We start from the raw sequence: 25,342 nt of genomic DNA, 5'->3' as shown, positions 1-25,342 counted from the left end.
TTACTGTGAAGGATCAATGCGGAGCAGTAATACTGTGAAGGATTACTGAAGGGCACTATTACTGTGAGAAGTCATTGAGGAGCAGTATTAATGTGAGTCGGCACTACTGTGAGGGGTCTCTAAGAGGCACTATTACTGTGAAGGATCACTGAGGAGCACTAGAACTGTGAATGATCAATGAGGAGCACTATTAATGTGAAGGATCACTGAGGGGCACTATTACTGTGAAGGATCACTGAGGGGCACTATTACTGTGACGGTTCATGAGGGTTATGGTCACTAATTATTTTCAGAAGGGTCAGAGATCCAGGGTTTATTCCAATTGCCAGACTTTCAGTTGGGAAAAAACTTTCCTCCCTTAAATCGAAAAAAAATTAGCTGCTACCGCATTGATTTTTTTTTACTTCCTGTGGAACGACATTTTGTATCTAGCAGGCAGAACTAGATGGACACTTGTCTATTATCGACCTAACATACTATGTTACTATGTTAGGGGTACTATTAGTGTGAGCGGATCACTGAGGTGCACTATTATAGTGAGAGGGTCACTATAAGGAACTATTAATGTGAGGGGGCACAAAGGTGTGGCTTAGTGGAAAGGGGTGTGGCCTCACATGGAATTTACATGGTAGGCATTGTGCAGCACAAGAATTTCCCCTCTTATCATTGTTCAAAAATTGGGAGGTAAATGTCTATATATTAATAATAGACATCATGGCTGAGTCTGGCATAGGGACTGGCACCTATGGACTATATGATATTCTGGCACAGTGACTGGTGTCCACAAACCATGTAATCTTCTGGCACAGTGACTGGCATCCATGGATTTTATGATATTCTGGCACAGTGACTGGCACCCATGGACCAAATGATATTCTGGCACAGTGACTGGCACCCATGGACCATTTGATTTTCTGGCAGTGACTGGCACCCATGGACCATATGATATTCTGGTACAGTGACTGGCATCCATGGACCATATGATATTCTGGTACAGTGACTGGAATCCATAGACCATATGATATTCTGGCAAAGTGACTGGCACCCACGGACCATTTGATTTTCTGGAACAGTGACTGGCACCCATGGATGATACGATATTCTGGCACAGGGACTAGCATCCATGGACCATATGATTTTCTGGCACCCATGGACCCTATGATATTCTGGCACAAGGACTGGCACCCAAGGACCATATGATATTCTGGCACAGTGGCTGGCACCCATGGATGATATTCTGGCACAGTGACTGGCTCCCATGGTCCATACGATATTCTGGCATAGTGACTGGCACCCATGGATATGATATGAAATTCTGCCACAGTGACTAGCACCCATGGACCATATGATATTCTGGTACAGTGACTGGAATCCATAGACAGTATGATATTCTGGCAAAGTGACTGGCACCCCCGGACCATTTGATTTTCTGGAACAGTGACTGGCACCCATGGATGATACGATATTCTGGCACAGGGACTAGCATCCATGGACCATATGATCTTCTGGTACCCATGGACCATATGATATTCTGGCACAATGACTGGCACCCAAGGACCATATGATATTCTGGCACAGTGACTGGCACCCATGGATGATATTCTGGCACAGTGACTGGCTCCCATGGTCCATACGATATTCTGGCATAGTGCCTGGCACCCATGGATATGATATGATATTCTGCCACAGTGACTTGCTCCCATGGTCCATATGATATTCTGGCACAGTGACTGGCATCCATGGACCATATGATATTCTGGCACAGTGACTGGCATCCATGGACCATATGATATTCTGGCACAGTGACTGGCACCCTTGGACCATATGATGTGCCATGTTATTCTGCCAATGACTACTGAGGTATTATTAGCAGTGAATGGAAACCTCACTGAGCTGCTATCTGTCACACTGTGATACCCGGCTTTGCATCCTTGGCGGTGATGAAGAGTGTGCTGAGCTTCAGTGTGAGAGCTGCTGACTCCCCTCTGGAATTGCATGGAATTTGAGGTGGGGGCAGGGAGAGTTTGGTGAGGAGGAGGAGGTAAGATTGGGAGAGAGGGGAGGGTTAAGGACTTTGTGCTGCTGAATTCTCCCTTAAATACACTTGAGTAGACTTTGTCCAGCCAGTGACAATGTATGTGACCCCCACAGTGCTGTCAGTGCTCTGCACTGCTGCCTGCTTCTGGGCAGTCTCTGCTGCACCCCACAATGTAACTGCCACCCTGGTCTTCAAAATCAGCAACAATACACAAAGCAAGAGCCCCTCCAGCAGTCCAGGAGGCAATGGGACCGTGCAGCCCCCAGTCTATGTCAGCGAGGACCTAGAGGAGCCAGTGCCTAAGGACAGGAGGCTACGGCTATCCGAGGAGAAACCTACGGACAAGAAAGGTAAGAGTGACACTGCTATCCTAAAACAGCAGCATGACACTTAGCGCCCCCGCCTGGCCGCGCTTCTGCTGCAAGCTAAAGCACACCACATAGATGATAGAGAGGAGTGTCTGCAGGTAGACTAATGGAGGGGCTATCTGCATGTAGATTATATAGAGAGGAGTGTTAGTAGGTAGACTTTAAAGAAGGACTATCTGAAGGTAGACTTTATAGAGAAGAGTGTCTGCAGGTAGATTTTATAGAGGGGAGTGTCTGCAGGTAGACTTTATAGATGAAATTTCTGCAGGTATACTTTACAGAGGGGGATGTCTGCAGATAGACTTTATAGTGAGCAGTGTCTGCAGGTGGACTATTTTAGAGGGGATGTCTGCAGGTATACTTTATAGAGGGGGATGTCTGCAGGTATACTTTATAGAGGGGGATGTCTGCAGGTATACTTTATAGAGGGGGATGTCTGCAGGTAGGCTTTTAGAGGGGGAAGTCTGCAGGTAGATTTTATAGAGACGGGTGTCAGCAGATAGACTTTATTGAGAGATGTGTCTGCAGGTAGACTTTATAGAGGGACTATCTGGAGGTAGACTTTAGAGAGAGGAGTGTCTGCAAGCAGATGTTATAGAGGGGATGTCTGCAAGCAGACTTTATATAGAGGAATAAACAGCAAGTTTTAAGTAAAAAGAGTATGCGCTCCTGGGAAATGCAAATAAATAAAATCAAGAAATCCGTTTGGTGGATAACGGAAAAGGAAAAGAAATAGAATGGCACTCGGGAGGAGGGGGGTGTATTGAACAAGAAGCCCCCTCCTTTAAGTGCTGACTCCTCTCGATCCCCCCGATCGCAGATGTTACTTGCAGCAGGCAGGTTGATTTTTCCAATTTTATTTATAAAATAAAATTAACTTCCAGGCAGGCAACGCGTTTCGGTGCGACAAGCGCCTTTCTCAAGCCAATGCATACATCATAAAGAGGAATGTCTGCGGATAAACCTTATAGAGGGGGGTGGCTGCAGGTAGACCTTATAGAGGGGGGTGTCTGCAGGTAGACCTTATAGAGGGGGGTGTCTGCAGGTAGACTTTATAGAGGGACTATCTGCAGGTAGACTTTATAGAGGGGATGTCTTCATGTAGACTTTATAGAGAGGAGTGTCTGCAGGTAGACCTTATAGAGGGGATGTCTGTAAGTAGACTTTATAGAGAAACTATCTGCAGGTAGACTTTATAGAGGGGATGTCTGCAGGTAGACTTTATAGAGGGGATGTCTGCAGGTAGACTTTATAAAGGGGATGTCTGCAGGTAGACTTTATAGAGGGGATGTCTGCAGGTAGACTTTATAGAGGGGATGTCTGCAGGTAGACTTTATAGAGGGGATGTCTGTAAGTAGACTTTATAGAGGGACTATCTGCAGGTAGACTTTATAGAGGGGATGTCTGCAGGTAGACTTTATAGAGGGACTATCTGCAGGTAGACTTTATAGAGGGGATGTCTGTAAGTAGACTTTATAGAGGGGATGTCTGTAAGTAGACTTTATAGAGGGACTATCTGCAGGTAGACTTTATAGAGGGGGATCTTTGCAGGTAGACTTTTTTTTAGAGGGGATGTCTGTCGGTAGACTTTATAGAGAGGAGTGTCTGCAGATAGACCATATAGAGGGAGATGTCTGCAAGTAGACTTTTAGAGGGGGATGTCTACAGGTAGACTTTATAGAGGAGGATGGTCACAGGTGCACTTTATAAAGAGGGATGTCTGCAGGTAGAAGTTATAGAGTGGAGTGTCTGCAGGTAGACTTTATAGAGGGGATGTCTGCAGGTAGACTTTATAGAGGGGATGTCTGCAGGTAGACTTTATAGAGGGACTATCTGCAGGTAGATTTTATAGAGGGGATGTCTGCAGGTAGACTTTATAGAGGAGAGTGTCTGCAGGTAGACTTTATAGAGGGGATGTCTGCAAGTAGACTTTATAGAGGGACTATCTGCAGGTAGACTTTATAGGGGGACTATCTGCAGGTAGACTTTATAGAGGGACTATCTGCAAGTAGACTTTATAGAGGGACTATCTGCTGGTAGACTTTATAGAGGGACTATCTGCAAGTAGACTTTATAGAGGGACTATCTGCTGGTAGACTTTATAGAGAGGGATTTTTGCAGGTAGACTTTTTTTTAGTGGGGATGTTTGTTGGTAGACTTTATAGAGGGGGATGGCTACAGGTAGACTTTTAGAGGGGGATGTCTGCAGGTAGACTTTATAGAGGTGGATGGCCACAGGTGCACTTTATAAAGAGGGATGTCTGCAGGTAGAGGTTATAGAGCGGAGTGTCTGCAGGTAGACTTTATAGTGGGACTATCTGCAGGTAGACTTTATAGAGGGAGGTGTGCAGGTAAACAGTAGAAGCGGCAGTGTTCACACTGTAGGATGTGGCTTCCTCTGTCATCTCTAAACCTGAGAACAGTTCCTCCTGGGAGACGTCTTCTCTTCATTTACTCTGGAAGAAAGTTACTGGAGCTAGAACCATAGACGCTTACTACTCAGCTCTCTACACAGTGCACAGCACTCTACGCACAGCACTCCGCTCTCTAAACAGTCTGAAACATTTTACACACAGTACTCAGCTCTCTACACAGTGCACAGCACTCTACGCACAGCACTCTACGCACAGCACTCTATGCAGTCCACAACTCTACACAGCATATAGCACTCTACACAGTATTCAGCTCTCTACACCGTATGCAGCACTCTATGCATAGAACTCCGCTCTCTGAAAGTCTAAAACATTCTACACACAGTACTGAGCTCTCTACAAATAGCACTCAACACTCTATACAGTAGACAGGACTCTACACAGTATTCAGCTCTCTACACATAGTACTTTGCTGACTACACAGTACTCTGCACTCTACACAGTACGCAGCACTCTACAGAATACACAGCTCTCTACACAGTATACAGCAATCTGCACATAGTACTCAGCTATTTACACAGTGTATAGCACTCTACACCGTATGCAGCACTCTACACTTAGCACTCAGCCCTTTACACATTGTATAGCACTCTACACAGTACACAGCTCATTACACAGTATACAGCACTCTACACATAGTACTCAGCTCTCTACACAGTATACATTACTATACATTAAGTGTAATGCACTCTACACAGTAGTGTACACAGAGTACTTAGCACTCTACACAATATACAGCATTGTATACAGTACACAGCTCTTTACACATTACACAGCTTGCTACACATAGTACTCAGATCTGTACCAGTGTACAATACTCTACACCTAGTACTGAGCTCTCTACACCTAGTACTGAGCACTCCACACCTAGTACTGAGCACTCCACACCTAGTACTGAGCACTCCACACTTAGTACTGAGCACTCTACACCTAGTACTGAGCACTCTACGCATAGTACTGAGCACTCTACGCATAGTACTGAGCACTCTACACCTAGTACTGAGCACTCTACGCATAGTACTGAGCACTCTACACCTAGTACTGAGCACTCTACGCATAGTACTGAGCACTCTACACACAGTACTGAGCATTCTACACACAGTACTGAGCACTCCACACCTAGTACTGAGCACTCCACACCTAGTACTGAGCACTCCACACCTAGTACTGAGCACTTTACACCTAGTACTGAGCACTCTACACAATATATATTACTATACATTAAGTGTATGGCACTCTACACAGTAGTGTACACAGAGTACTTAGCACTCTACACAATATACAGCATTGTATACAGTACACAGCTTGCTACACATAGTACTCAGATCTGTACCAGTGTACAATACTCTACACGTAGTACTGAGCACTCTACACACAGTACTGAGCATTCTACACCTAGTACTGAGCACTCCACACCTAGTACTGAGCACTCTACACCTAGTACTGAGCACTCTACACCTAGTACTGAGCACTCTACACACAGTACTGAGCATTCTACACATAGTACTGAGCACTCTGTGCGTAGTGCTCAGCACTCTACACATAGTACTGAGCACTCTACACACAGTACTGAGCATTCTACACATAGTACTGAACACTGTACACATAGTACTCAACACAGTACTCAGCACTCTACACATAGTACTCAGCACTCTACCCATAGTACTCAGCTCTCTACATAATATACATTACTATACATTACGTGTATGGCACCCTACACAGTAGTGTACACAGAGTACCTAGCACTCTAGACACACTATACAGCATTGTATACAGTACACAGCTCTTTACACATTACACAGCTTGCTACACATAGTACTCAGATCTGTACCAGTGTACAATATTCTACACACAGTACTGAGCATTCTACACCTAGTACTGAGCACTCCACACCTAGTACTGAGCACTCCACACATAGTACTGAGCACTCCACACCTAGTACTGAGCACTCCACACACAGTACTGAGCACTCCACACACAGTACTGAGCACTCCACACCTAGTACTGAGCACTCCACACCTAGTACTGAGCACTCCACACCTAGTACTGAGCACTCCACACCTAGTACTGAGCACTTTACACCTAGTACTGAGCACTCTACACATAGTACTCAGCTCTCTACACAATATATATTACTATACATTAAATGTTTGGCACTCTACACAGTAGTGTACACAGAGTACTTAGCACTCTACACAATATACAGCATTGTATACAGTACACAGCTTGCTACACATAGTACTCGGATCTGTATCAGTGTACAATACTCTACACGTAGTACTGAGCACTCTACACATAGTACTGAGCACTCTACACATAGTACTGAGCACTCTATGCATAGTAGTGAGCACTCTACACCTAGTACTGAGCAGTCTACACCTAGTACTGAGCACTCTACACCTAGTACTGAGCACTCTACACCTAGTACTGAGCACTCTACGCATAGTAGTGAGCACTCTACGCATAGTACTGAGCACTCTACACCTAGTACTGAGCACTCTACGCATAGTAGTGAGCACTCTACGCATAGTATTGAGCACTCTACACCTAGTACTGAGCAGTCTACACCTAGTACTGAGCACTCCACACCTAGTACTGAGCACTCTACACATAGTACTGAGCACTCTACACATAGTACTCAGCAATCTACACATACTACTCAACACAGTTCATAGCACTCTACACATAGTACTCAGCTCTTTACACAGTATATAGCACTCTACATATAGTACTCAGCATTCCACACATAGTGCTTGGCACTCTGCACATAGTGCTCAGCACTCTACACATAGTACTTAGGTCTCTACACAGTATACAGCACTCTACACATAGGTCTCAGCTTTCTACACAGTATACGGCACTCTACACATAGGATTCAGCACTCTATGCATAGTACTCAGCTCTCCACACAATATACAGCACTCTACAAATAGTACTCAGCTCTGTGTACAACACTCTACACACTAAACAGCTCTCTATAGAGTACACAGCACTCCACACATAAGTCACCTTTTTACAGCACTTTACACAGTACACGGCTCACTACATGGTACTCAACACAGTACGTAGCACTCTACACATAGTACTTAGCTCTCTACACAGTATACAGCACTCTATACATAGTACTCAGCACTCTACACATAGTACTTAGCACTCTTCACAGTATAAAGCACTCTATACATATTACTCAGCACTCTGTACATAGTGCTCAGCTTTCTACGCAGTATACAGCACTCTACACATAGTGCTTAGCACTCTACACATAGTGCTTAGCACTCTACACATAGTACTCAGCTCTCTACACAGTATACAGCACTCTACAAATAGTACTCTGCTCTGTGTACAGCACTCTACACACTAAACAGCTCTCTATACAGTACATAGCATTCTACACAGCAGTCAGCTTTCTACAGCACTCTGCATAGTACACGGTTCACTATATACTACATAGTACTCAGCACTCTACACATAGTACTCAGCACTCTACACACTAAACAGTTGTCTATACAGTATATCACACTCAACACATAGCAGTCAGCTTTCTACAGCACTCTACACAGTACACGGCTCACTACCGAGTACTCAACACAGTACATAGCACTCTACACATAGTACTCAGCTCTTTACACATAGTACTCCACTCTCTACACAGTATACAGCACTCTACACATAGTACTCCACTCTCTACACAGTATACAGCACTCTACACATAGTACTCAGCACTCTACACAGTATACAGCACTCTACACATAGTACTCAGCACTCTACACAGTATACAGCACGCTACACATAGTACTCAGCACTCTTCACAGTATACCGCACTCTACAAATAGTACTCAGCTCTGTGTACAGCCCTCTACACACTAAACAGTTGTCTATACAGTATATCACACTCCACACATAGCAGTCAGCTTTCTACAGCACTCTACACAGTACACGGCTCACTACCGAGTACTCAACACAGTACATAGCACTCTACACATAGTACTCAGCTCTTTACACATAGTACTCCACTCTCTACACAGTATACAGCACTCTACACATAGTACTCCACTCTCTACACAGTATACAGCACTCTACACATAGTACTCAGCACTCTACACAGTATACAGCACTCTACACATAGTACTCAGCACTCTACACAGTATACAGCACGCTACACATAGTACTCAGCACTCTTCACAGTATACCGCACTCTACAAATAGTACTCAGCTCTGTGTACAGCCCTCTACACACTAAACAGCTCTCTATACAGTACATAGCATTCTACACAGCAGTCAGCTTTCTACAGCACTCTACACAGTACACAGCTCACTACATAGTACTCATCACTCAACACAGTACTCAGCACTCTACACATAGTAATCAGCAGTCTACAAAGTACATAACACTCTACACATAGTACTCAGCACTCTACACAGTATACATTACTCTATACATAGTACCCAGCACTCTACACAGTATACATTACTCTATACATAGTACCCAGCACTCTACACAGTATACATTACTCTATACATAGTACCCAGCACTCTACACAGTATACATTACTCTATACATAGTACCCAGCACTCTACACAGTATACATTACGCTATACATAGTACTCAGCACTCCACACAGTATACATTACTCTATACATAGTACCCAGCACTCTACACAGTATACATTACTCTATACATAGTACCCAGCACTCTACACAGTATACATTACTCTATACATAGTACCCAGCACTCTACACAGTATACATTACTCTATACATAGTACCCAGCACTCTACACAGTATACATTACGCTATACATAGTACTCAGCACTCCACACAGTATACATTACTCTATACATAGTACCCAGCACTCTACACAGTATACATTACTCTATACATAGTACCCAGCACTCTACCCACAGTACTCATCTTTCTACACAGTATACAGCATGCTATACATAGTACTCAGCACTCTACCACCACCAACGCTACCCCACCACTGTCACCATGACCTTCCACTTACATCCCAGCAATGATCATGAAAAACATTTCAGGAATATATCATACAAGTCTAAGATGCTGCTGGGGATTATGGGAGCTCCCCGGCTCTGTTATCAGATAGTGATGGATAGTAGGGTGATTTCAAGTCCCCCTACACACGGGATTTCCCGCAGAATTAGAAAATGTAATCCTATGCACACAGCCACGATTTGTCCACGTAAAAACACACGCAGAAAACAAATTGTGGCATGTCCTATTTCTGTGCGGGTCTCGCAGAGGCCCGCACACAAACGTCAGTAGTGACGGGCCGGCTCATCCCTGCGCATGCGCCGGCTGGCCGACAGACGGCACATAGCAGAGATTAAAGACACCGGGAGCGGGTGAGTCGCAGGCCTCTGCAGGGGCACGGGGCGGATTACGCTTTGAGAATTCTCGCAGTGGGTTCCGACCCGGCCGTCTGCAGGCGGCTAAAAAATATAACTTGGTCTTTGTAGGCATTGTAGCTTCGTGTGAGCACAACCTTCCATATAAGTGATAATGTCTCACCAATTTCCGGCATGATATGACCGGCCCTCGATATTGAGGTGTACCCCAGCACCCCACTAAGTGCACTTATAAGTGGAGTCAATGTCTATGATGTCATTCCTGTCTATAATAACTAAGATTAGCACATAAGAAGGTCCCAGATGATGTATTTGTGGGTAAGGATGTTCAATAGATTCTGAGTTTCTCCAAGTCCTTGGATTGTGACTTTGTATTCTCAGGTTGGTTCCCATAATTCCTCATGATCGAAACAACTTTGACACTGACCTACATGTTGGTTACTTTAGATTGGACCTTGTGAGGGTCATAAGTCATCACTGAGTGGCAGTGGGACAATGTGAAAGGAGAAGTCAATGCCTGGAAAGGGTTCAGTGCTTCCTGCACACGTATAGCGGTCACTATGGCATGCGTTGCACGTTTCCTCACCTGATGATGTCACCTCCTCGCATGCATGGTTGCTCGCTGGTTCATCTATCCTCTTCATACTGTGCAGAGATCTACGGCCTGCAGATGTGCAGACCACCCGTCCTGCAATGGGCGAGCCAGGCTTGGAGTTTGCATGTCTTTGGATGCCCGCTCTTCACGCTCAGCTCGGGCTCACTGGTACTGCTCAGCATCTGCCCACCACTGCATGGGTCATTTCACCTGGTGCCTGTGCAAGATGTATGCAGTCTGTGCGATGTATGCAGGTTGTGCGAGTGCATCTGGGCGTCTGTGTGTGATTTTATACTGGGTCCATCATCTTCATCCAATGGAAGCATTCGGTATTTGCCTGATGACCCAGTTACTTGAAGGACAATTCCTCCACAATGCCAGTATGTGCCACCAAAGGTATCCCCATAGGTGCCTCAGCCACAGACTCCCCTGAAGTATGGGCTACAAGTGTGTCCCCAACCATTCCAGCTGCCGGCTTATCATGAGCACCGGTTTGGATAGCAGCACATGACGTCTGGATGTCCCAATGTCCCCGCTGTGCCAGATGCAGGAAGGTTTCCACTTTTGAGTTTTTTTATTCAGTTCAGCAAATCATCCAAAGAGGCACCTGATTATTGGAGGTAGAGGTCTGCAGTGAGGCGGAGCGGGGGAGTGGCTTTAAGGGCTAAGGTAGGACCTGCTTACAGATCTTGCATCGAGGCCCAGACGTTTCTAGTTATGTCTTTGTGTGACCTCTGTAGATCTGATAGCACTGAGCAACACAATGTTTGTAACCGATAAGCAGACAGGCGGCTCATAGTAACTTTAGTGCGCCAAATTCAAATATGATATCCATTTTTTTTCCTGCGATGGAAGGTTTTCCATTTATGTGGAATAATGTAATCCAGTTGCCGTTGTATTGTATTCTTTTGAAATCTGCCTGTACAATAATCCCGTCGGCTCGCCGTTAACCTGCTTAATAAAAAGAACAACAAAAGTGATTGCACAACTATTTCACAATCGCTGTTACACACCGTGCCGACTGTCACTATAAGGGTAGGTTTATGTAACATATAGGGCATGGTTCCATATGCTGACTGTCACTATAAGGGTAGGTTTATGTAATATATAGGGTATCTCTCCACATGGCCGGAACACTGCAGATCATCCACCAGTAATCTGTAGTTAATGAACAGTGTGTTACAGCTCATTGGTTACACTAAATAAAAGAAACAAAATCATTAAACAAAAATACATGTTTAGTATCGCTGCGTCCGTAAAAGTCCGATCTATCAAAGTAATGCATTATTTAACCTGCACAGTAAACGCCGTTCGAAAAAACAATTAAGAATGCCAGAAATGCACTTTTTTGGTCATTCTGTCTCCAAGAAAAAATAAAAAGCAATCAAAAAGTCGTTGGTATTTCAAAATGGTACCAACACAAACTACAGGACGTCCTGCAAGAAATGAGCCCGGCACAACTATATGTGGACATAAAAAAGTTATTATGCGCAGAGGATGGCGGCAGAAAAGAATAAAAAATATGTAAATGTCTTTGAAAGAAACTAATAGTACTACAGCAAAAAAAAACACTACATAAGTTTGGTATTGTGGTAATCGGACTGACGCATAGAATAAAGTTATCAGGTCATTTTGTTGCAGTGTGTGCGCCGTAGAAACAAGACGCACTGAAACATATTTTTTTTATTTTATTCCACTTCGACCTTTTAAAAAGTTTTTCAGTACATTATATAGCACCACTGAAAAATACAACTCGTCCCGCAAAAAACAACAAGCCCTCATGGAGTACACTGATGGATAAATAAAGGAGTTACGATTTTTTAAAACGGAAAACGTTTGGTCACTAAGGGGTTAAATAACTTGAAAATGAGACGTGCGGCTATTATTTAGTTTTGCTAGTGCGGTCAGCAGGTTTTTACAGAAACTTACCAATTACTTACTGTTACAATTTTTTTTTAATGTGTTGCACGGTGTAATCTAAGGGGTTCTAAATGCCTAATAGTGGTCATGCTCCAGTAGTGGTCAGGCCCTAGTAGTGGTCATGTTCCAGAAGTGGTCATGCTCTAGTAGTGGTCATGCTCCAGTAGTGGTCATGCTCCAGTAGTGGTCAGGCCCTAGTAGTGGTCATGCTCTAGTAGTGGTCATGCTCCAGTAGTGGTCATGCTCCAGTACTGATCAGGCCCCAGTAGTGGTCAGGCCCCAGTAGTGGTCAGGCCCCAGTAGTGGTCATGCCCTAGTAGTGATCAGGCCCCAGTAGTGGTCAGGCCCTAGTAGTGGTCATGCTCCAGTAGTGATCAGGCCCCAGTAGTGGTCATGCCGCAGTAGTGGTCATGCCGCAGTAGTGGTCATGCCGCAGTAGTGGTCAGGCCGCAGTAGTGGTCAGGCCCCAGTAGTGGTCAGGCCCCAGTAGTGGTCAGGCCCCAGTAGTGGTCATGCTCCAGTAGTGGTCATGCTCCAGTAGTGGTCAGGCCCCAGTAGGGGTCAGGCGCCAGTAGGGGTTAGGCTCCAGTAGTGGTCAGGCCCCAGTAGTTGATGGCAGTTGAAAAAGGCTGTATGGGCTGAAAGGTTTATTCACTGAAAGGATGCAGATTTATTGAAGTGCAATAAAAAGACTTTTAAGCAGCAAGCGAGTGCTGGGACTTTTCCTTGGAATTATCTGTATATTATCCACAAGCACCACGAGGTGAGCCAGAAGTGCCAATCAACAAAGAGTGGATGCTCCAGTAGTGGTCATGCTGTAGTAGTGGTCATGCACCAGTAGCAATCATGCTTTACTAACGGTCATGTACGGGTATAGTGGTCATATTGTGGTAGTGGTCATATTGTGGTAGTGGTCATATTGTGGTAGTGGTCATGCTGTAGTAGTGGTCATACTGTAGTAGTGGTCATGCACCTGTAACAATCATGCTTTAACTAACGGTCATGTACGGGTATAGTGGTCATGCCCCATTAGTTGTCATGCTCCAGTGGTGGCCAGGCACCACTAGTGATTATGCTCCAGTAGTGGTCCATGATCAGTTACAGGCTGAACTAGATGGACATTGTCTCCCTTCAGCCTCACATACAATGTTACTATGTATGTTAGTAGCAGCTATAGCCCAGTTATGGTCATGTCCCAGCAGTAGTCATGCATCAGTAGCTATAATGCTGCAGTGGTGGTCATGTTCCAGTAATAGTCATGCACGGATAGCGGTCATGCTCCAGTAGCGGTCAGCGCCAGATTTGTGTTGTTATGGGGCCCCTGCTCTTCATTGTTCATCTCCATATTCCACAGCCTGTATCTGGCACATTGAAGTATTAGTACACAAATACTGTAGGATTATATAATATGCAGATTGTTGCCTCTGTGTGTGATAGGAGTGTAGATTGTGGAGGTATATGGAGGTGACAAGAATGAGTCTGACCAGGATACCAGATGAGTATATACAGCTCATATACACAGAACACAGGACCCTCCTCATTACCTTCACTGCAGCTACTCCATGCCTATAGACCCCAGCATCGGCCCCCGACATCACCCTGCAGACAACGCTGGAGCTCCGGCTCAGGAACAGGGAGGTATTGTCAGTTCCTGGTAACAGCAGGACTCCCATTTAAAGGGCCCGTCCTCTTATGACCAGATAAGTTTTGCATTTTTCTTATGCAGATTTTGTACCAAGCTCTGCTTTCTGGCAATGAGGGGGAACACACTTATGTACATGTAGAGGGCATAAAGTCTTCTGTAAAAACATGCCTTTTTCCTCAATCTGTTTAGATCCTTAAAAAAGGGTTCTTCATTAAAAGTGAAGGTGAATGAGATTTGTAGGAACCTCTCCCAGATATGGGTTACTGAGTATAGCAGTTACATAGTGCAGTATGTACAGGAAGGCTATATCATCTCCAAGATGGGTCATTGGGCTTTACTTAGTGTGAGCAGAGGATGGGATGTGTGTTGGATGGGATATATACTGGATGGAATGTATATTGGATGGGATGTGTGTTCGACAGGATGTATACTGGATGGGCTGTGTGTTAGGCGGGATGTATACTAGATGGACTGAGTTTTGGGTGGAATGTATACTGGATGGGATGTATGTTGGACAGGAATTATACTGGATGGACTGTGCGTTGGACGGAATGTATACTGGATAAGATGTATGTTGCACGGGATGTATACTGGATGGTATGTGAGTTGGATGGGATGTATACTGGATGGTATGTGAGTTTGGTGGAATGTATACTGGATGGGCTATGTGTTAGGCGGGATGTATACTGGATGGGATGTATGTGGGTGGAATGTATACTGGATGGACTCTGTGCTGGGCAAGATGTATGCTGGATGGGCTGGGTGTTTGGGCGGAATGTATACTAAATGGGATGTATGCTGGGCGGGATGTATACTGGATGGTATGTGAGTTGGGTGGAATGTATACTGGATGGGCTATGTGTTAGGCGGGATGTATACTGGATGGGATGTATGTGGGTGGGATGTATACTGGATGGACTCTGTGTTGAGCGAGATGTATGCTGGATGGGCTGTGTGTTTGGGCGGAATGCATACTAAATGGGATGTATGTTGGGCGGGATGTATACTGGATGGACTGTGTTTTGGGCCAGATGTATGCTGTATGAGCTGTGCGTTAGGCAGGATGTATGCTGGATGGGCTGTGTGTTAGGCAGGATGTATACTGGATGGGATGTATGTGGGTGCGATGTATACTGGATGGACTCTGTGTTGGGTGAGATGTATACTAAATGGGATGTATGTTGGGCGGGATGTATACTAGATGGATTATGTGTTGGGCGAGATGTATGCTGGATGGTCTGTGTGTTGTACAGGGTGTGTACTGGATGGGCTGTATGTTGTTGGATGACCTGTGAATGTATAATCTCTGAATGTATTGTCTAACGAGGCACCAGATAAATCACCCGGTTTCCTGTTTTGCATTTTTTAGCAAAGGTGGAGAAAAAAAAAGTTAAAATTGTCAAAACGGTGAAAGTCTTGAAGAAGGTGAAAGAGGAAAAGACCAGTCCAGGAGCAGGAGGAACCGCAGAGGAACGTATGTACTGAACACCCGATAGATCCATGTATGACCATCTGATACTGGCACGTTGAGTGTCGATAAGAAATTCACCAGGAATCATTGTCTCCTATAGATTTCTCATACTCGCATATTTTACATTTACAGTTGCAAGAAAAAGTAATTGAACTCCTTGGATTGACCTGATTTCTGCATTGATCACTAATAAAATGCCTTCTGATTGTTATCTAAGTCACAATTATAGACAACATAAAGTAATAACACACAGTTGTACCGATCACTTCTTTTATTGAGCACACTGAGTAATCATTCACAGTGCAGGGAGAACAAGTAACTGGGCCTCTGTGTATAGGACTGTTCCAATAACTAATTATCAAAAAGGTGTTTGTATTAACAGATGAGATGTTGGTGTCACAGGTGCTCTGCCCCTTAAAGAAAGGCACACAAAGTCTAGTTACTGACACATCTGTTCTTCTCAATGATTGGTAATTGTAAGCCGCACCTCAATGTAACCAACTTTCAGAAGACCTTAGACGATGTGTTGTAAAGATGCATAAAGCTGAAAGTCTTTACTGAGAGTCTACAGAAGCTAAAGATCTGGCTGTACATCAGTGCACGGTTAGACAGGACTGTTCTATTCTCCTTAGAAGTGGATGTCTTGCTAAGATCACACCATGAGCACACTGGGCAATCCTGAAAGAGGTATGAAAGAAGCCAAAAGGAACCACTAAAAGACCTAAAGAAGATTCTACAGACTGCAGGAACCCTTGTCCAGAGAAACACTGACCAAGAATGGTGATCATGGAAAGGCACTATGAAGGGGCACCGTGGTTTGGGGCTGCCTTGCTCCCCAAGGCCTGAACATCTTGTGATCCTTGAGGGAACAATGAATTCTAAGGTGGATCAAAACATCTTACAGGAGACTGTAAGGATAGCCACTGAAGACACATTGAGTGAAGCAGAAAGACAATGACTCAAAGCAGAGGTGTAATTTGAAGGTTCCGGGCCCCAAAGCAAAATCTGTAACAGGGCTCCCCAACTATAATTCTATATTTATAGCACTGGGCTTCCTGTATGGGGAAGAGAGGCCTTTTGGGCGCCCTTAGGCTCGTGGGCCAGGGGGCGACCGCATCCCCTATAGTTACACCCCTGATCCAAAGCAAACAAGTAATCAAGAGAATGGTTAACAAAGATTTGTGTTTTGGAATGACCAATCAGAATCCTGAGCTTAACCTTATGGAGATGCTATGGCATGACCTGAAGAGGGCTGTACTTGCAAGGCATCCCAGAAATATTAATGAACTGAAACAAAACAAATTTTCAAGGAGAAATTTTCTTCCTCAGCTTTGTAAAAATTGTGTTTGCAGCTACAGGAAACATTTGGTGGAGGTGATTGCTGCTGAAGGGGGATCTACTGGTTATGAAATGCAAGGGTTTATTTACTTTTTCTCCCTGTGGATGATTACTCAGTGTGCTCAATACAAGACACGAACGATACATCTATTTGTGTGTTATTAGATTGTGTTTGTCTGCAGTTATCTGCCGCCTGTCCACAGGCATTGCGGTTTAACCGGATTTCCACCGCGGGAGAACACTAAAGCGGATTTGCGCTTGTGTACATTGGGCTGTGCTTTCCATAGTTTTCCTATGGAAAGCGTTCATTGCATTACCCACACGCAGATCAACGCTGCGGATAACACAATGCAGAATCGCCCATGAACAGGAGGCCTTAGATAGCAATCAGACCAGATGGTATTACTATTCAAGGCAGAAATCCAGGGAGTTCCAAGTGATTCATTTCCTTCCTCCTGCAGCTGTACATGTACTGTAGATGTGCAGATCACTGTTCACAGAACACGACGACTCTTCCGTAAGAATCTAATGTGGACATATGGCCATGAATTACTATAGGAGGGATCTGCGGAGAGCGTCTGATGACTGGGGTTATCCTCCAGACTCGTTCCAGCAGCTGCTATCCCTCATCATTATACTGTGCATCACTGACTCCTTATCCATTACTCAGGGCACGGCCAGCATTATCTCTGCAATGGTCATCACATCCTGGCCTGTACAGTACAAGGATTCTTACAGCCGCCCTCCTCCTCATAACTAACCATATGTGAGATTATAGACTCACTTCAGTCATTGTAACCACCACAAGTCAATAGTAATTCTCACAGATCTATAGAAACTCCTTATTCCTGCTGCACCCTATAAGGTTCACACTATGCCTAAGAGTCCTTCCATAATCCATAGTTCTACTACCATCAGACAGTGGCCCAGAGTCCCTGGATATGGGTCTCCTCACATTTAGATTACCTTATCCCAGAAAAGGGCAAGTTGAGCATAAGTTTTTCTAAAGTGGACAATTCCTTTAATTTTTGGCACGTACATTCTCCTACACTACTTCTCCAGTCTTTGGTTCATCGCCATATTTTGGTCTCTTCATACGAATGCTGAGAACTTAAAAATCCCACAATACTTTAAGGGGTTTGGTCACAACTTAAAATGCTTCATAACCCCTCTGTCATTCCTGGTTGCTGCTGACCAGGACATGTAACTGTTTCAGCCAATCACTGGCTGTAGAAGGTCACTGCTGTGGCCTGTGATTGGCTACAGCACTCACAGGTCCTGGTCAGAAGCAACCAGGAAGGACAAGTGGTTGTGGAAACACCCCCTTTAAGACTTTTTGGCCTTGTTGTAGGTTCCTCCTCTATCTACTAAGTCTTCATCATTATACTTCTTCTGATTCAGAAGGTTTTGTTGGGGACTAAACTCAATGAAATGTTATCCAGGCATGAAGATGGTGGCCAATAATGTAATTGTTCTTTCAGCTGTCCTTCCTCTCTACTCAGGAAGAATCTTATAGCCAGTGGTGTAACCAGAGTCCTATAGGCCCCGGGACAACTTTTGAACAGGATGTATGTTTTTTGCTTGGATCTATTAAGATATATTAAAAAGACAACAGATATACAGTGTATATAGTCAGCAGGCTTTATATGTTATTGCAGGACAGAAACTAGCGATTCACAGATGATGTTGTTTCTAACTGGGGCCACTCAATTTCAATTTTCTTCTCCATCCTGCTCAGTCCACCATGATGGCTTCCCTCAGCTGTGTCTAATCTCTGCAAAATTTAACACACAGACATTTTTAGCTCCTAACCTTTCCAGTACAACCCAACCTCTGCATATAATCCATCTATAGAGCCCCAGATGCTAGTAATGCACACTAATCCTACTTTTTTGCATGCACACAGTAATAGTGCCCCTATTGTTACCCCAAAAAGTAATAGTGCCCCTACTATTACCCCATATAGTAATAGTGCCCCTATTGTTACCCCATATAGTAATAGTGCCCCTATTGTGCCCCAATACAGTAATAGTGCTCACATTGTTCCTCCATATAGTAAGTGTTCTCATTATGCCCCCATAGAGTAATTGTGCCCCCAAAACTAGCAGCATCCCTATTGTGACCAATATAGTAATATTGCCCCCATATAGTAATAGATCTCCCATTGTCTTGCTTAGAGTAATAGTGCACCCATTCTGCTCCTATAAAGTATTAGTATCCCCATAAAACAAGTGTCCTCATTCTGCCTCCATATAGTAATAATGGTTCCATTGTGCCGGTGTGGAGTAATAGTGTCCCCATTGTGACCCACAGACGAAAGGCCCATTTACACGCAACAATCATCTCCCCGAATTAGCTCAAATGATATCTTTTGACTCGAGCGATAATCGCTGTGTGTACATGCTACCATAGTTTACTTTTTAGCCAAACGATGATTTTTAGGTGAGCATAAAATCTATCATTAGTCCGGAGAGCTAATAGCAGGGACCTCATGCTGTGTTCTCCACAGAAGCGCTAATTACATTGTATTCAGCTTACAGCCCCCTGGCATAACAAAGGGGCTGTATGCAGAAAACAGACCACCTGCTGTTCTCCGCATACAGCTCCAGAGGTTCAATTACATGCAAATGATGGTAAAAAGCTGCTAATGGGCAGCTTATGCAAAACAATCGCTAGAACTGTCAATCTCCCAATCTTTTGAACAAATTTTGAGTGATCATCTTTGTGTGTAAATGAGCGATAATAGTGGCCCCATATAGTAGAAGATCTCTCATTGTGCTTTCATAGAGTAATACTGCTCCAGTTGTGCGCCCAGAACGAATAGTGCCCCTATTTTGCTCCCATAGAGTATTAGTGCCCTCATTCTGTCCTCACAGAGAAATAGTGCCTTTGTGTCAAATAAAAAAAATGAAACTCCATTCCCACAGTGAGAAAATCCCCTCCCTGCAGCCCTGAAGATCATTGTGCTGCCTGAGCCGGCAGGACATGGGATTCAGCAACACAGTCAATGTAAATGGTGGGGTAGGAAGCCAATGGCTCTGCACTCCGACATGGGGGAAATCTACTAAGACCAGCATTTCCAACGCCAGTCTTAGTATAGTATCCTATGGGGCACAATGCAACTAATACATGAAGAGGCTCGCTCCTCTTGACACCTCTTGACACTCTCCCTGTGACTGCGATTGTTACGCCCCTACTTATACCCTAACTTAGAGTACAATGTATTGATATGGATATCTAGAGCTACCAATACCTTCATGTTGATACAAGAGGTTTGGAGCTACAGGTAACTCACAGTGACGACCCGCTGCACCCACGCTGCCCGGGGCTCCTGTGCTATCCTGATACTGGACCATGAAGACGTCTAGTAGTCCGACATTTGCATTTCCAAGTCGAGGCACTTGCTGATTTTCTTTGCAGCCTTGGGTTTAGCATTGATGAGTCTCTGAAACAAAGACTTCTAATCTAAAACATCTGAAGGACAAAGGAAGACAGTTGTGAGGAACTGTAGGCGTCGCGGACCCTTATATGGAGATGAGATACAAAGACTCATTGATTGTCCCGCTGATGGGAGAGGATGCCTGAGTTATGAAACATCCAGGATGAAAGGGTGAAGGACACACGTTGTCCGCACATGTCCCAATGAGTCAATGAATCCCGGATGAGCCTGCGGACATCCTGCACATCTACTGACCATTAGCATCTTTCCATGGAGCGTTATGGCCTTTATAAGACTCTCTGCGCCAGCTGGGCATTCTCCACAATGAGAAACTTTACTCTTCCAAGACTCGCATGACAGATCCCTCACCCAGCAAACCCGTAACCTGCTCTGCACTGACAAGGGGAAAATACCCCAAAACACAGTTTTGACTTATATCCTTTGTCACGTTGCCTATTGTAGGGTTGAACATTGACTAGGGAAGTCATCCAATAGATGGCGCTGTGGAGGTACTTTTCCATCACCTATTTGCATACTTTTTTACCCAAGAAGTATTGCATGGTCTATATAAGACTCCCTACACCAATTTGGCACTCTCTATAAGGGAAAACTGTATCCCCCCAGATCCACATCATAAGTCATTAAAAGGGTATTCCCATCTGAGACTTTTATGACATATTGTGTGGATATGCCATAAAAGCCGGATAGATGCAAGACCCACCACCACCAGCCAACCACATGATGGTTGAGAGGATGGAAATAGCCAAGCGCCTTACACTACTCCCAAAGAAGCCAATGGGGGTTACTCAGTTTCTGTAACTTGGAAGCTGCAGAAACAGTATAGTTAGAGGAAATTTCTAGGCAAAAACTGTTGATGGTCTGTCCTCAGGATGGGTAATCAATAGAGATGAGCGAGCACCAAAATGCTCGGGTGCTCGTTACTCGAGTCGAACTTTCAGTGATGCTCAAGAGTTCGTTTCGAGTAACGAACCCCATTGAAGTCAATGGGCGACTCGAGCATTTTTGTATATCGCCGATGCTCGCTAAGGTTTTCATTTGTGAAAATCTGGGAAATTCAAGAAAGTGATGGGAACGACACAGAAACGGATAGGGCAGGCGAGGGGCTACATGTTGGGCTGCATCTCAAGTTCACAGGTCCCACTATTAAGCCACAATAGCAGCAAGGGTCCCCCCCCCCCCCCGCACTGTCAGCATAAAGATCGTTCTCCTCTGCCACAGCTGTAACAGCTGTGGCAGAGAAGAACGATGTTAGCCCACTGAATTCAATGGAGCCGGCAATACAGCAGGTTCCACTGAAAGCAATGGGCTGCCGCGATCGCGGGATGAATTGTCGGGAAGGGCTTAAATATATAAGCCCTTCCCTGCAATTCATCCAGAAATGTGTAAAAATAAAAAAATATATACTCCCCTTGTCCCGGCAGACGGAGTTCAGCGCAGCCAGCGGCAGTCCTCCTGATTGGTCCCTGTGCTGAGCCAATGAGAGACAGCAGTCACTTACCCATTCATGAATTCATGAATGGGTGCGTGAGTGAGATCTGCCTCTGATTGGTCAGGCTGTGACCAATCAGAGGCAGCTCATTCAGCAGGCGGGGATTTTAAATCCCCGGCTGCTGAATACTACTCACAGCTGTTCAGAGCAGTTCAGGAGGACTGCCGCCGGCCGCGCTGAACTCCGTCTGCCGGGACCAGGAGAGTATATATATTTTTTTTTATTTTTACACATTTCTGGATGAATTGCAGGGAAGGGCTTGTATATTTAAGCCCTTCCCGACAATTCATCCCGCGATTGCCGGCAGCCCATTGCTTTCAATGGAGCCGGCTGTATTGCCGACTCCATTGAATATAATGGGCTAACATAGTTCTGCCGGGACAAGGTGAGTATATATTTTTTTTATTTTTACACATTTCTGGATGAATTGCAGGGAAGGGCTTATATATTTAAGCCCTTCCCGACAATTCATCCCGCGCTGGCCGGCAGCCCATTGCTTTCAATGGAGTCGGCTGTATTGCCGGCTCCATTGAATTCAATGGGCTAACATTGTTTTTCTCTGCCACAGCTGTTATAGCTCTGGCAGAGGAGAACGATCTTTATGCTGACATTTTTTTTTTTTTTTTTTACACATTTTAGGATGATTTTCAGGTAAGGGCTTATATTTTTAAGCCCTTCCCGAAAATTCATCCTGAGATCGCCGGCAGCCCATTGCTTTCAATGAAGTCGGCTGTATTGCCAGCTCCATTGAATTCAATGGTCAGTGCTTGTTTAATTGAGACGAGTACCACGTGGTGCTCGTCTCTAGTAACGAGCATCTCGAGCACCCTAATACTAGAACGAGCATCAAGCTCAGACGAGTATGCTCGCTCATCTCTAGTAATCAATAGATAATTGTTGCGGACTCACCACTTGGGATCCCTGGTGATCAGCTAATTGCATGGTCAGCTGTCAGTGCAGCGGGCTGCATGTCGTCATCAGGGAGGGAGCAGAAGTGTCCTAGCTGGCTTCACTCCCACTGAAATCAATGGGAGCTGAAGCCTTCTATTACACTTCGGCATCTGAAGCTGGTGTCAGAGGCGGAAGTTCCGGGAGTGTAATTCAGTTCCTATTGACTTCACTGACAGCGAGCTGGATGATTAGGTCATGGCTGGAGATCCCAGGCTGCAGGTCCCCAGTGAATAACTACTGATGATCTATCCTGAGGATTGGTCACCGGTAGTTTTTGCTCAGAAAAGCCCTTTAACTTGGCTATGCTGTTCGCGTAATGTCAATAAACTTCTATGGGAGTTTTTGAAACGGTAAAGTTCAGCTGAGCTTTGTCATTCCCATCATGCCGGCCACTTGACCATTTCATAATCCGTAACCCTTTAAAGACACCTCCTTGTGGAATAAAAGATAATGTCAACATGGAAGGGACAAACAAGACTGGAATTAACGTGGCCATATGCCTTAGATAAATTAGGTTGACCGACCTCACCGATATCAGGACTGGATGATTTAATGTATATGGGGATGTCCCAACTCTCTCCACCAGTAGATGATGGCGGAAAGAAGGATGCTTTGTTCACGCAAGAGATAAACCACTACTATGAGAGTATGACTGTGGCTTATTGCCTTACCTCCACTGTAAGAACATGCTTGTTCAGCTTAGCGAGAGGACAAGTGTATGGGGGAGTCGGGAAGAATGCTCTGGGGGGAAGGCATCGTAAGGTTATGACCACCTTTACTTCCATGTGACCTATCATTGCACCATCAGTGACCAGATGAGGACAAGCTGATGTCTACATGGCTAATCAGAGACTGGTCCTCGACCACTGCTACCAATGGAATAATAGGGAACTGCCTCGATGATGGAGAACGTTCAGCTCAAGACGTTTCTTTGGTTCTTTTGTCTCTGGCTAAGCAATGAGTAAAGCCTTATAGACATTGGCCAACCACAAGAATGTGCTTATGAATCAGTGCAATGTGTTCCTGGAATCTGAAGCCGCAGATTATCGATGTCAGGGCTCGCCAGGGTTAGTAAATTTCTCCAATATGTCACAATGTAGTCACCTTAAGAGGACCCTTATATGTGTGTGAGGCTCATCCACGATCACTATAGTTGTACTGTGCTATGGAAAAGTATGTGCCCCCTTCCCGATTGGCCATATTTCCCTGCAGTAGTATTAGGTCCAGGTATAATCTGCCGCAGGTTTCAATGATATCCGCACGGTTACCACGGATCTGCCCACAGATTTACGCCATTCAACAGGGCTAATTGATGTGCCAGGCTTCTGGCATGAACTCCACCACAAGAATACACGTGGCAATAGATTTCAAGTCCACTTCCAAAATATGGATGCCATGGAAACTGTGATTCCAACACCGATCTTGGTGTGAAATCCATGTAAAAAACCCTTCCAGGTGAGCAACGCCTCAGAGGACATTTCACAGGATTGATTTGAGGCTTCCCGCACAGTGAACAGCCCCGACACCGCATGGAGGTACAGCAAAGGAGCGTGGTACGCTGGTGAGAGGACATGATAGCGCTCCATTACGTCGCACTCGTCTGCCGGCCGCCGAATGCAGATTTTCTGCAGTGGAAAGTCCTCAGTGAATCTGCGCAGAAGGCGCAGCTCCAGAAACAGCTCCGCCCGCGGCTCCAATTACATTGCAGAAATGCTGAGGACTTGATGCCGCAGGTTCAACTTCTACATATTAAAGGGTGAAATCTGTGCAAAAATGCCCCGCAAGCAGCTGACACGCTGCGGATTTAAAATCTGCGCCAAATGTCGAATCTACAATGGATTTCACATGGATTTTTTCCGCACTTTGTGGATGAGATTTGTGAATTTTTGTAAATCCGTGGCATTTACACTATGTGGGTGATGCGGTTTGAAGAACTTCCCTCCATCTATAAACGCAGCGGCGGTTCGCGTTACGCAGCGGTTTGTATTACGCCATCATTCACGCCCCCTATATATAACATCACCTTGTGTTCTGGAAACTATTTGGTGCGGCCGATCTGCGATAATCGCGGCTTTTGTTTTTCCGTTGTCTTTCAGCTTGTGTTTCAACTCCTACTTTCTGCTTTTGCGCTCCGGTTTCTTTGATTATTGTTATTGGCCGTCCGTGTAAATAAACCATCCAGTAAAAACCTCATGTAACACGAGTAAACGGCGTCCTGGTAGAGATGGGGGGAGGGGGGGGGGCACTTCTGCCTCAGTCCCCAGTGTAA

General features: G+C 44.9%; 1 protein-coding gene across 2 annotated transcripts in view; it reads left to right on the top strand.

Moving 5' to 3' along the window:
- The first annotated feature begins 2,074 nt into the window (after positions 1 to 2,074).
- Positions 2,075 to 25,342, top strand: part of LOC136572382 (probable carboxypeptidase X1) — a 108,733-nt gene continuing 85,465 nt past the window's right edge. Inside the window, exons 1-2 of one of the 2 annotated variants that reach the window (XM_066572907.1) lie at positions 2,075 to 2,388; positions 15,734 to 15,838. In XM_066572907.1, the coding sequence (XP_066429004.1) occupies positions 2,133 to 2,388; positions 15,734 to 15,838 (361 nt within the window). In that variant the 5' untranslated portion in view covers positions 2,075 to 2,132. The remainder of the gene's footprint in view (positions 2,389 to 15,733; positions 15,839 to 25,342) is intronic. The other variant, XM_066572908.1, reaches the window with a different exon arrangement.

The sequence above is a fragment of the Eleutherodactylus coqui genome, chromosome 7 (assembly GCF_035609145.1).
Source record: "Eleutherodactylus coqui strain aEleCoq1 chromosome 7, aEleCoq1.hap1, whole genome shotgun sequence".
Classification (NCBI taxonomy): domain Eukaryota; kingdom Metazoa; phylum Chordata; class Amphibia; order Anura; family Eleutherodactylidae; genus Eleutherodactylus; species Eleutherodactylus coqui.
Note: the sequence above shows the minus strand (reverse complement) of the source record. Positions and strands in the feature narration are given on the sequence as shown.